This window comes from Cupressus sempervirens, chromosome 2 (assembly GCF_028749045.1).
Source record: "Cupressus sempervirens isolate cs-2001-9-10 chromosome 2, ASM2874904v1, whole genome shotgun sequence".
NCBI lineage: Eukaryota > Viridiplantae > Streptophyta > Pinopsida > Cupressales > Cupressaceae > Cupressus > Cupressus sempervirens.
In genome coordinates this window covers 720,523,507-720,537,273 of record NC_143119.1, presented here as the reverse complement: position 1 = coordinate 720,537,273, position 13,767 = coordinate 720,523,507, and the positions used below count along the sequence as shown (strand labels likewise).

The following is a 13,767-nucleotide window of genomic DNA, read 5'->3' as shown; positions in this document are numbered from 1 at the left end:
AAAGTAAACAATAGAGGAAGGAAATAAAGCCAATACATCTGCAGGTACCTCACATGTGATGGAACAATGGAATTGAACCTCTAAGATACTTAGCAACAATGTCGTCTCTCTAGACAATTATGCCTCTCATTCAAACCAAGATGATCTTCTAGACTATGTTGTGAAGAGCTAGCCCTTGTAATTTTTTTGAACTTTTTTGATCTAACATTGTCATACCAATATATTTTTGTTATTATAGTGTTGAACTCATTGTTAATGTAGGTACACTATGATTTTGTCTAAATGATATTCAATAGAAAAAAAACTAGAAATAAACAACTACTCCATAATAACAATAATAATATCATAGAACTCTTTAGATTTATTTCTTTCATTTAATATTTGAAAGTAATATGAGAAAGAGTAGTTTGGTGAAGTTGAAAGGTTCTTAATGAGTCTACCAAAGATCAAATCTTTCTAAGTGGAAGACTTTGATAGCTAAAAGAAATGAGATAAGGATTGTGCCCCACACAAATTTAACATAATAAAAACACCACTTGGTCTTCTACAAAAATTTAGCCAAACACTAATCTCCATTTATAGAAAAAAACAATACTATCCACTTTAAAAATAATTAAAACATTAAATATTTGCACACCCACCACCTTTTTTTTATTAAGTATAGTAGGATCAAAAAAATTATACAACAAGTTCAAACAGAAACAATTCAAAAGAGGACAAGCCTCATCAAAAGGAGGAAGGAGTTACATTGCAACCGAGCAAAAGAGAGAAAACAAGAGGAGCAACTAATGAAGAACATCTATATAGGTATCCATCCATGTTGTCCAGCTCAGATTTCCTTCCATCCAAACTAGGTTCTTCTGATCTTGGATTTGCTTCAGCATAAATATCATGTCACTGGTGAAGCTTTGAGGTGGTCTCTTAATCTCCTTGCTGATGGATTGAACAATTTGATTGAATAGCTTAACATTATCCAAATGTTGTCTCCATATGTGCCCATCTTTAACCTCATTAGCAAAGAAGGTAGCATAGCCATCCTTGAGCAGCCTTTTAAACTTCGTCTTACTGGTTTTCATCGTAATTTGGACCTATGAAAAAAATTTAAAATAAGTGAGACTTTGAAAAGACTCAGTAAGCAACCTGAGTATATTTTGAAACCTTTCTTCATTTCTACACTTCTAGATCTGCCATAAAATGTTAGCTGGGAGAATATCCCAAAAAATGTTAACATCTTTTTTAGCATTACAAATAAACCCAGTAATAATCTCAAAAATGGTAAAGGAAGTAGGAATAGAGATACCAAACATAAGCCAAACTTCTTTGGCAAAACTGCACTCAAATAAAATGTGTCTTCTCGTTTCTGGGACTTTGCAGATGTTGCAATAATCAATAGTAGAGAAAGAACTAAGAGGAAGCTTGTTAAGAATAAGAAACCATTTAAAACATTTGATTTTTGGGTCAATAGAGCTTTTTCAAAGATAATCAAACTTTTTCATCTAGCAGTATACCAAACATTATTAATATGATTTAAAATATCTTCATTATGATTAATAACTTTGTAAATATCCTTAGCTTTGAGTTTAGACATAATAATACCAGTAGGCCATTTAACTTTCAAATAATTGCCAGAATCAACATGACATAAGGTAGGGATGTTTTTACTAGCTTTAACAATCATATTGTAAGTCCTCTTATGAACATCGGGAAGGTTAAATTTAGCTTTCAACTCATCCCACTAAATAAAGGAGTCCTCAAAAATATCAACAAATTGCTTGATCTTGTGGTTAGCCCAGAGCTTGGTAGAACAACATTGAGTAAGAGCAAGGGGTTTATTTCCCAGCTTAAGATTCCACCAAATGGACCTTTCACCATGGAGGGTATTCGTATCAAAGAAGTCCTTATTGGTGATGAGATGCCTAACACAGTCCCAGGCTTTCCAAATGGACTTAAAAACAACAGAGCCTTGGACTATGGTAGGGAAGTCACCACAAATAAGGTCAGCAAGAGGAAGATTCTTCCAATACTTAGCCTTTTGAGGATAGCCTCTTCCAATATTATTACGGATCAGAACCTTCCAGGGGTCCTCACCTTCCAAAGCATGAAAGATCCATTTAGAGGCCAAAGCTATACCACTTAACTTAAGGTCCCTAAGATGCAGGCCCCCAAGAAGCTTTTCGGTGTGACACCACGCCCACTTGACAGAATGAGTCTTTTGTTTCCTTTACCATTAGACCACAGGTAATTTCTAATGGCTTTCTGAATTTCCGGCACTTGATAGTTATTGAACATCCAAGCTGAGGCATAGTAAATATTGTAAGAGGAAAGGATTTTTTGACACACTTGAATTCTGCCTGCAAGCGACAAGAATCTATTGTGTCATTTGTTAAGCTTGCTGTGAATTTTATCCTTGACCCATCTCCACATCTCTTTTAAGGACAGATCAACCGAGAATGGGATACCAAGATACTTAACGAGCTTAGATGGGCCACCCCACTTAAAACCAAATTTCTCAAACCAATCCGGAGATTGGGTACTCCATCCAAGACAAACCCACCACCTTCACAAATAAATCCTTAAAATATTGAAGTACAATAATCCTATATGGAGGACTTGATTCAATTATAATATCGATTTGGTGGAAACTAGAGGTTTATAATACAGTAAATCCTTTTGGCAGCATTGCGAGCACCAATGAATGCAGACCATGACATTTGGAACATTACATCCATTCTCCTATTTTTCTTGCATTACCTTAGAAAAAGTTTATTTGATCTTAATCCAAAAACGCTGTGCAAAGTGAGCAAAAAATTAAAAGATCATCGCACGAAGCTTCCTTGTTCCTCGATATTCTACCAGATGCCTTTCTACTGTTTTTCTCTTTGGCTGTAAACACAATACTAAGCATTCAGAGAAAGCAATCTCTTAACATTACTGGAAGTACGACGAGAGAAGAAACATAAACCCATTATATTCAAGAACCACAACGAAAAGTAGGTTCTTTGGAAAAAGAAACCATAGAAACACAAACCCAAAAATTCCATGGCCATTTAGTTACGACGTTGGCACACAAAGAAGTTTGAAAAACACTGGAAACAATGGAATTCCATTCATTAGCGAATCACTCATACTCCAGAAAAGACTATAATCTGATTCTATTGTCGTAGTTTCTTGTATTAAAAAAAATGATCACAATTTCTCATATCCCAAAATTTATGTGATACAAAAAGGGCTTATTGTATTGTAATAAGGAAAAAAAGGGATTACGTACAAATGAACACTATATGAGGAGAAGAAAAAATTATTATTATTTTGTGATATTATTTTAAGATTTAATTTTGTAATACTTCAGAATCAAATTTTTTAGTCTATATTTCATCAGTAGTGGTGCATATTAATCTATTTTTTTCATGAGAATGAATGAACACTTTCTATTCAATTATCTAAATGATACAACACATTGAGAACAATAGAAATTCTACTCATAAAATATCCTTTCCTTACAACATTGGTATACAGAGTAAGGAAAACAAATTGATAATAATAGAATTTGTGATATTATTAACTCTCTTGTTTGGGAGTCAAACTCATTGACCCATGTTTCATGACTAGTGATTCATATGAACCCATCTCTCATGAGAATGAATCAACACATAGCATTCATTAGATCTAGGTGATGCTCACAAAGATGAAACAATTCCATCCATTAAAATACCCTCCAATTCCTATAAGAAATGATAAAAAAAGACACATTAAATTGCACCAAAGAAAAGAAATTTTCACACAGATAAAAACTGTAATGAGAAGAAACAAAACTCTATTGTCATTTCCTTGCAACTTTATTATACAAAGAAATGAGAGCACGCTCTTGAGAATGATAAGAATTCCGTTCATTGAAATACCCACCAACATAAGAGATTAGATTTCTTCAGTTCATAAAGATTTCATCTTTTGATTCTGGCTAAATTATTGTCATTTCCTTGCAACTTCTTTATACAAAGAAATGAGAACACACTCTTTGAAAACCTTGCAACTTCTTTATATAAAGAAATGAGAGCACACTCTTTGAAAACGATCACTCCATTCAATGAAATACCCACCAACATAAGAGATTGGATTTCTTCAGTTCATAAAGATTTTATCTTTTGATACTGGCTAAACTCTATTGCCATTTCCTTGCAACTTTGTTATACAAAGAAATGAGAGCACACTTGAAAATGTTAAGAATTCCATTCATTGAAATATCCACCAACATAAGAGATTGGATTTCTTCAGTTCATAAAGATTTTATGTTTTGATACTGGCTTTTCAGATTGTAACAGCAATTCAGATTATAGATTTATGATCTATTTTATTTAACAAAATCGACAAGAAACATTCATCAAAGCCGCAAGAAAGGAGAAATTTGTAGGAGAAATTTCATACAAATAGAGAATTTACAGAAGAAAAGGAACAAAAAGATCTCATCTTTGAGTACAAAAAGATCATGTCCACAAAGGAAACCAGTACTCATGAAAACTGGACTGGTAAGAAATCATGAGCAAAAGCAGAAGAAGAAGCAACGCCATTCCCCAAGGCGAGCTCCCAGCCCTATGTATGGCATTGGGCTCTGATGGAGGCAGGGGAATGTAAGGCTTTTCCACAACAGAAAGCCAGTGCACCATTATAAGAAGCAACAATGGAGACACCATTATCACAAGCTTCACCTGCTCTACCACTTCCTCCATCACAGATTCATAACTCATGTACCATGAAATGCTCAGCAAAAGCACCACAATCACTAGAATGAACAGCACCTGGTAAGGAGGAGGCGAAACGGATGCCATGATCATAAAAATCCTCTCTTTTCCTCTCTCACACACACAAAATCCTCTCTTTTTCTCTCTCACTCACACAAAATCCTCAACTTTTCAGTTGCCCGTCAAGAAACAGAGAACTGGGTTTTATTCGTACTTACTTAGACTGTAGTTAGCAGTGAGTTTGAAGGATTGTGTGGTGGAATTATAAATAAGGAAGTCTGTCCAAAAGCCACCGTCCAATTGTGCAGGTCCAGGTCACATCTGTCAGTTAATCAACGGCCACGATTGTGTCTCAGGGCTTCCAGATTCTTCATGCCACTGTTTAACAGTGATGGATGCCTGCTCTGTGGGGTCACGAGTTCGAATCCCATGGCGGCACTTTGTTCTAGGAAGAACTAGAATTAAAGAGGGATATGTTTTTTCTAGGAAGAACTGGAGATTTAAAAGTGGGATAAATGGATTCTACGTCATCCTGTCTTCAGGAGAGGGCCATGGAGTATACGACAACTTGTTGGGGATTAAAGTAATGCTGCTGAATCAAAATCACCTCGACTCCACTATCCCAAAAATCTGGGTGCAAGAGAGTAGTTGGGAAGGCAGCCAACTGCAAATAGATAAGGTTATTTTTTTATTAGATTATTTGTTTGTAATGGTCTATAGTGTATACCAACTAATTGTACTATTCTAGGTTTGTGTAGTGGATGGTGGTCGGTCGTTGCCTTATGTTTGGAAAGTAGCGATTCTTCTTATCAAATAGTAAGTAGGAAAGTTGTGGCTATATGATTTCTAGTCTGATATTGTGCATAATTTCTTGAAGGTTTGGATTATTCTTTCCAATAAGGAAGAAGAGAGCATGATAAGAGATGGAGAGGGAGAGGGAGAGGGAGAGGGAGAGGTCCTTGGTTATATAGTCAAACATATGAACTAGATTTGACAGTTTATATAATTTATTAATTAATTTTAAAATAAAGTATTCAACTGGTCGATGTGATCCACGTCATTCAAAACAATGAGTGCTCGAACAGACCTCATGAAACGATTTGCAAGGAGGACCTTGCCTTCATCTACATTGTGGAACTGCAAGACCAAATCATCCAAACGGAGGTCTCTTAGAAGCTTTTTCTGCTTGTCAGGTAGGGCGCTCCTGGATGTTGCATCATGCACGTTAGAAACAAAATTGTATCTTTCAAAGAAGGAAAATTCCCTGATGAAGATCTCTTTGGCCAGTGTGGTTTTCCTACTGCCTCCCATGCCCACAATCTCCCTAAGAATCAAGGTGTTAGAAATATGAGCTTGTGTTTTACCGATGTCGACATGATGTGAGAGAGAGAGAGGGGTCTGAAAATATGTGTTCAAAATTTCCTAAGATAGATAGTGTTGCTTTTGAGTGAGAATTTCACGTTTCTCAAGTTTTGGAGTATGAGAAGATGGAATATGCAAAAAAAAACATATTTGAAGTTTGTATTGAAGAATGCTATGCATTCCTTTGCATTTGGTGATATCAGCTCATGTTTCTAGTTATGATGCTTATGTTATCACTGTTATGTTTTCCATATTCTTGTCTTTGCAATTGATCTAGTTGATAGCTGCAATTTGTTCACAATATGGCTATATGAAAACTAGTTTGGAGAATGTTCTATAGTGACACCTATGTTTGTGCAATGTCTCAACTTAGGTGTTCGTTTGCTTCACAAAAGAAGTTGCAACATTATGTTTCTTTGTATTGTTGTTTGTGTTGGTCTTTGAAAGACTTAGTTGGTTTTCTTGCTTGGATCATGTTCTCTTGGTTCATACTTGCATTAGAAGTTGATTTAAGGTGGTGTTATGGAACTTACAATGGTGTGTGAAGATTTGCATTGGATGATGTTTTTGAACTAACTATTTGTGCATAGCATTGTTTATCTACACATTAATTTTGATATCACCTTTGGAGGATGCGTTGTTGCATACAAACCATTTGGAGTTACTTAGAAAGATGTCTTACGATATGTTTGGGTCCTCATTATCTTTGGAAGTGGACCACAATCACCAGAGTTGCGTTTGATGGTAATCTTGATTTGAATTATGTGTGTTCTATTTTTGGCTAAACTAATTGAGGGTTTGTTTGATAAAGTTGCTATATATAGAAGATCATTTTAGTGTGTCATTGTAGAGGATCAAATGTGAAATCATGTGGTGGAGATTAATGTTTATAATGCACTTTCATGAGCATATCATTTCAGTTTGAAAAGTTTGGGACAACAAATGTGTGTGTGGTGTTTGTCATGAAGTTGGTAGCTTGAGACAGTGATTCAAGGATAATTTCATGCTTGGAGAATTAATCATTTCAATTCATATCATTTATGTCTTGTTGGAAGAAAACATGTCCTTGGTAAATTTATGCACATCTATATCTTGCCCTAAGGCAACAAATTTTATCTTGCAAGTCTTTTGTATCTAATGAAGGTTGCTCCCCTTAATACCACAAACACACAACAGAAAACAAAGAAACAACAATAGTCTGTGAGAACAGAATATGGGCTTCTTATTATCTCTACAAGTGTGGAATTATAGAATTTAGAAATACAATATGCAAACCCACATGCCTGCCTTCCTTACAACAATATACAAGACTGAGTTGTGAACTATCCCCAAAACTTCCCTAGACAACCTACGCACCTTCCTTATATAGGCATTTTCCACCACCCAGGAAGGTTCTAGACACTTAGCCCTAACTCCTGAGGCCGACCAACTTTTAATTATATTATTTTATTACATAGAATCAGGTTAAGACAATTTACAAATTACATTTTTAGATGGCCCAACTTGTGGAGACCACAACTTACAAACTGTTGTCCCAATTGGGTATTATAACCCCTTTTTGGAAATGATAACTCCTATTCTACAACATGCATCCATTTGGTAAGCTTTGACCTTGTTTCGGAGCCATTTAGGCCTTCATTATCAAGCCTAATTTTTTTATACCAAAAATATGCAATAACTTCACTAATACATAGGATATGGCAATAAAATTCATCTAGTGAGGTGATACATCTAAGATGAACCTCCACTTATTAGATTAGAACATTCTGAACTCACATGAACAACTTACTAAATAGCCCTTAATGAAAATATAGAAATATTTTTGGGTGATGCAAGATTGCCCTTACACCCATGATGCTCCTACATTTGTATCTTTCCTTGAGATTTTGTATTTTTAATTAGGAAAAAATTAATTGCAAATAGATAAGTTTAAATTTTACATTGTTTATGAGGGTTAATAGTGAAACCCAACTAATTGTTCTATTTATGGGTTATGTAGTAGTGGTTAGTGGTTATTTTTCCAATATGTTTGAAATATAGTGACTTTGTTATTAAATAGTAAATAAAATAGTAGTATTTGTCACAATATGTTTGAGAAATAATTAGGTAATTATGAGTGTGGGTGGTGAGGGGTTTATCTTGTCTTGAGTTAAGCTTCACCATGTGTCCCTTTATTGGTTTTGCTCACAAATGAAAATGTATAATACTTAAGTTATAAGTGAAGAATATTATAACATACTATATTTAATTTAAAAAAAATTAAAGAATATGGTCCATTTAATGATATGAGTTTCCATAATTCATATACTTGCTTATTGTTATTTCTAGATTTGAATGTGTTTGAATTTTTACAACAACATTTTTTATCACACTCCATGATCTATCATTAGGATAATAAAGAGCTAGAGATTCTATCATCCCAAATATGATTGATAAGAGAATGTGATTATCCTATATCTCTCTATTATCTTGACGATGAATCACAAAATGTGATATAAAATATTGATGCAAAAACTCAAAAATAATTAAATCTAAAAGTAGTAGTGAATAACATAATTCATATGCGTGAATATTTGTTTATTTAATTATTTTGTAAAACACTATAAGATTGACTAACATGTACTAGAAGTTAACTATCAAATGTTATAAATCTTATAGCCCATCACCATTGCACTATACTAGTTTAAATGAAATCATGTATAATATCATGGAGAGATATACACGATTGTGTCAAATTGAATGTAACACCATGGTGAAGAAGCACCATCACATATATTAAAGAATATTGAGAAACACTATAAAGAGACTTATGCAATATGATTGAACAGTCATACAAATGTACCCATACTTAGTATATAGGTAAGAAAATATTCTTGGCAGTATAAGTAGAATGCCCATAAGACAAGGATGTTTGGAGCTCCAACTTGGTTTGATGAAAAATCATGTTATATAGTCTTTTGCACAGATTCATTTGTCCAGACCATAAATGAAATTATAGATTTTAATCAAGTATTCCTTGAAATATTCCTAACCATATAAATTGCAATAAAGAATAAAAAAATATTAAAACACCATGCAATAGATGAAATTATAAATTTATTAACAAAAGTTGGGCCAAATTATATGTACAAATAATTGTTTAAAGTTACTTTCTTGTACATGGTAGTGTACATATATACTACAACCTTTTGAATAAATATGTACCTTATACACTTGGAAATTTGTGCAATTTTATTAACCAAAACAAATTTTTATATCTCAGTAATATGTAATCCATTCTTGGTAAAGGCTACTCAAGTCCTTGAGATACTTGATGTTCAAGTTTCTAAAGTCCATGTAAACAAACTTGTGTCAATAATTTTATTTATCACTAGAACATGATTTGACAATTAATATGAATGTCTAATTAGTTTAATAATGCCAAATTATTCAATTCATCTATTTTGTCTACATTTGAGGGGCTAGTGTATGACCAATAGGCATTTGCTTCTTCTGAAAGCAATTTGTATTAGGATACAATGGGATGAGAGTTGATAAAAAAAGAGTATTCAATATGGACTTAAACTTTGGTTTAACATATGACTATGTAAAATACTTCTTCAAGTTTTTTAATGGTGTAATCAACATTTTCTTCTATGTTAGTCTTATTCTTTTGACAATGTAGACCATCTCATGACATGCCCCATTACATAAGTTTTTCACCTTCCAAATTATCATCACTAACAATATAAGTTTACTTCCACTCTTATTATAGTTAATATATTATCAAATAGATCACTTATTGTGTACCCAACCCAATTGAGATAGTGGACCATGTGCACCAAGATAGTGTACAAAAAAAAGTACACTTACTCAAAAAAATTAAAAAATCAGCAAAACATGATGTGTTGTGAATAAATTCAAACAAAACATACATGTCAATACCTAGATAAATAATAACATGATTTAATACTTTGAAAAATTAGAAACTTGATTAAATAGTGTCAAAAAATTATAAATAAGAAATACTATTTTTCAAAGAAAGAAGGAGAAATCTTTTAAAAATTGGATAATCTAATATAAGTTATTTTTTTGGAAGAACATAGACGGTTTGCAAAGCATTAGAAGAAAAGGATTTTAGTGTAAAGAACTCAACTAAAAATTAATCAAAATAAGGACAAATGGAAGACATACCTAGTTTTTCTTTTCTAGATTTGAAATTTACAGAAGTGTGGTAAATAAATATTTTTTAGACCACCTAAATATTGTTCGAAAAAAGTAAGAGAAGCATTTTATGAGTAAGAGTTTCACAAAACACCTTCTGACATTGTTTTAACCAATAGAAGTCCATAATTCTCTATGGGAACATAGAGGGATAAGGCATATATTTTAAGGTTATAAACATGTATTGAGGCACCTTAGAAACATCGATTATCTTGCAAGGTATAGAATGGTTCATATATAACAATGAAATATTTGATGAACAAATAAGAACTGCATTAAAAGAAAGCAGAAAAGAAATATATATGACTTTTAAGGAAGGTTTGAATCACTAGTCAAATAGGAAATATATTTTTAAAAGAGGGGAAGAAAATGAGAATGAAATAAATAAGATATTAAACATGTAATTGAAAGAGAGCTTAAGAAAGAATTTCGTGGATAATTTAGAAGGGGAAATATCAAATGAAAGTTACGAGTCTTGGTCTCTCGCAACCTAAATATCACACACTAAGGCTTGATTCTTAGACTAAAAGTGTTAAATAGTCAAAGTAGATCATTTTTTCCAAGCTAAATCACTTAGTGTCCCATGTTTAAGGGTAGCCATTTTCGACCAATAAAAACATATGATAGAATGTTAGAATCGAAATGAATTAACAATATATTAAAAGAGAGAAAATTAGAATAAAGGTAGTTTCTTAAAAGGAACAACTCGAACATGAATCATACCACATAAAAACAACTCTAGACATGAATCCAAAGATCATACTACAAAAAAAAACTCTAGCATGAATCCAAAGATCATACCACATATGGAGACGATTTTAACATACAAAATCAATATACTAATATACAAACAGATAAGAAAACCATTTAAAATACCACCATGAAAGCTGCATCCCATCGATTCTTAAGCTGCAAACTTTGAAAATAAAGTAGACCTTTTTGACTAATATTTTTAATGTCTGTCACGCCACATAAAGTCTGAGAATAAAAGAAGTGAACACACACACATTCGAACCGTTCATAACACAGTCTTCGACCCGAAGAAAAGGATAAAACCAGAACGTGACAACCTCAATTTGAATCTATATATCTTTGCAGCACTATTATTTTTTCAGTCGGCGTTTTCACATTTTAGTCGGCGCCTTGATTTTTTTATTCTTAGAAAAAGTTACAAGCAAAGCATCGGCACGTAAAAGACGGCGTCTTTCGACCGTCCAAAATAGCAAAGTTGTCGACGAATCTCCTGGACGTCGACATAAAGCGATTTCTGGTCGGTGGGGTTTCCTCATTATTCGACGAAATAGTCGGCACAGAACAATTCATCACAATAAATTCATATCTCCGCTCAACATAACTCAAGTTTCGTCTTTACTCAATGCACAGTACGATTCATTTGGAGCTCTGAAATATTCAAAATTGGGTTTTTTGCAAAAGATTAGAAGTGAAAAATGGATTCTTCGTCTTCAGCCCCTGCTCACCATGTATTGTTCTTGGCAGGCATAGTAGTTTTATTTGTGATGTTTTCATGGTACATGACTTATGAAGCGGCGTATGAAAGTGTTATGGATCAGCTTAGTCTTGTAGTAATGGCGTCTCCTGTTGTAATACTGCTGGCAGTTCATTGGTTATCTGCAAAGGAAAAACATGACCCATTTTCTTCATTGATGCCCCATGCAGAGCGCCATAGCATACACAAAGCAGGGGGATCCCCATGGGGAGTGGGTTTTCTTTTGCTGTTTCTCATGTTCATTATTTCCTACCAGTCTAACTTACAGGACCGTACCTGGTTTCCCATATGGAAAAGAAGTAGGAGCTATTATTGAAGCCTTGTAAGATGTTCTATGTCTCTTTGATCTTCCTTGTGATCAAATTCAGATGACTGGTATTTGTTCAGGGATGAAGCTTCGATGTTTCTCAATTGGTCTCCACCAATGGTCATATTTTCATGGGGAGATCTGCTATGTAATTATGTACTTTAAGGGTTTGTATGAGTAGGATTCTGCCAGGGATTAATGGCTGTTCATTTGGGTTATGTTTTGATTAGCCCTTATCACAATTTCAAATAAGGATGCTGATACAACAAAGCCCATGTCTTTGTAAATGCATATCTATCCAATTTTTATAATAACAAAGACTTCTAGATTTTAATGAAACTTTTGAAGGGTATCATGTACTTATCAAATTGGATGGCTATCACTCTTCCACAATGTTGTGATGCTCTTGAGACATGATATTGGGAGAAATTTGTTTTTCGATACATGGGGCTCTTTTTTTTTTTTTGGGTACAAATTATTTTGGTTTATGCATTTAGTATTATATCACTTTCTTTCTTTCTTGCATATATATAATTGTATTTTTATAGTAAAGTCTTATAATTTGATTGTATGTATGGGGTGTGATGTAATTAAACTAATTATGCTAATATATGTTGATTAAAACTATAAAAAATGTTTATTGTTAGTCGATATCAATTTTAGCTCATTATCAGTTTGTATCAATATGTTTTTACATTTTTTAGTAGATTCTAAAATAGGTCATTTATATCTTCTTATCTTATCATTTGCACTTCGGTCATTTACATATTTAAGAAAGAAAAGACCATATTTCTATTGAGTGCTTAAGTTACCTGCTTGAGCCTATTGGGGGTATCTTTCTTCCTAATATGCAAAACTCAAAGTGGGCAGCCCATGTTTATCAACATATCCTATTGCTTCCCATTTCCCATTATACACTAATATAAAGATCAAAGATTCATTTTATAAGGAGATTCTAGATTTTGCATTGTAGGAGGCATCATTAAGGTTTTAGATAGATTAGCAGGGAAAAATGCTTTTAAGAACCACTTTATAAATTATTCATTTTTGAGTTTCCATAGTCACTAAGTTACTTGACCACAACTTGGGATAGGAATAATCTGAGTGATCTATATTGATTAAACACATAATCTTGCATGAATTCAAAGACTTCATACAAATTAGAAACTTGTGTTAGACTATAAATGAAAGATAATGTATTTATAGTTTTTTATTAAAATTTCATTAATGTTACAACTTATTTTTGAAGATGATATATTACACAAGTTTTTGAAATCATGATAATCTTCTCACAACTAAACAATGTCACGGATAATGACATTCTTTATCGAAAATAAGATTTATAAATTGACATGGATAATTTGTTCCTCGTGCTATGATGTGTTTAGTTAATAAAGGAATAGATTCAGGAAGGAACTAGATGATAATGACGTGGGTGATATAAAATATAGAAAAGGAATGAACAAAAGGGAGCCTAAAATAATGAATGGGTGCTAACTGAAGTAAAAGAAAAAAGTCAATATAAATAAACCATATGTCCTTGGAAAGAACAATGCAATGAAGAAGGATTTGGTGCAGTAAAGAATTATTATAACAAACTATGATTTATTCTCTTAATGAAAATTTGAATTATTTTAGAACTTTTGGAAGCA

At 33.0% G+C, this 13,767-nt stretch overlaps 2 protein-coding genes across 2 annotated transcripts; both read right to left on the bottom strand.

Moving 5' to 3' along the window:
- Nucleotides 1–4,391: 4,391 nt before the first annotated feature.
- LOC149575410 (uncharacterized) lies at nt 4,392–5,275 on the bottom strand. Its single transcript, XM_089815144.1, has one exon. The coding sequence runs from the start codon at nt 4,827–4,829 to the stop codon at nt 4,482–4,484; it is 348 nt and encodes a 115-aa protein (XP_089671270.1). The 5' UTR covers nt 4,830–5,275; the 3' UTR covers nt 4,392–4,481.
- Nucleotides 5,276–5,756: 481 nt separating this feature from the next.
- Nucleotides 5,757–6,047, bottom strand: LOC149575409 (disease resistance protein L6-like). The gene has a single exon (XM_089816036.1). The coding sequence runs from the start codon at nt 6,045–6,047 to the stop codon at nt 5,757–5,759; it is 291 nt and encodes a 96-aa protein (XP_089672162.1).
- Nucleotides 6,048–13,767: the final 7,720 nt, after the last annotated feature.

Coding starts and splice junctions, on each gene's coding strand:
- LOC149575409 (XM_089816036.1), bottom strand. CDS start 6,047: ATGGGAGGCAGTAGGAAAACCACACTGGCCAAAGAGATCTTCATCAGG.
- LOC149575410 (XM_089815144.1), bottom strand. CDS start 4,829: ATGATCATGGCATCCGTTTCGCCTCCTCCTTACCAGGTGCTGTTCATT.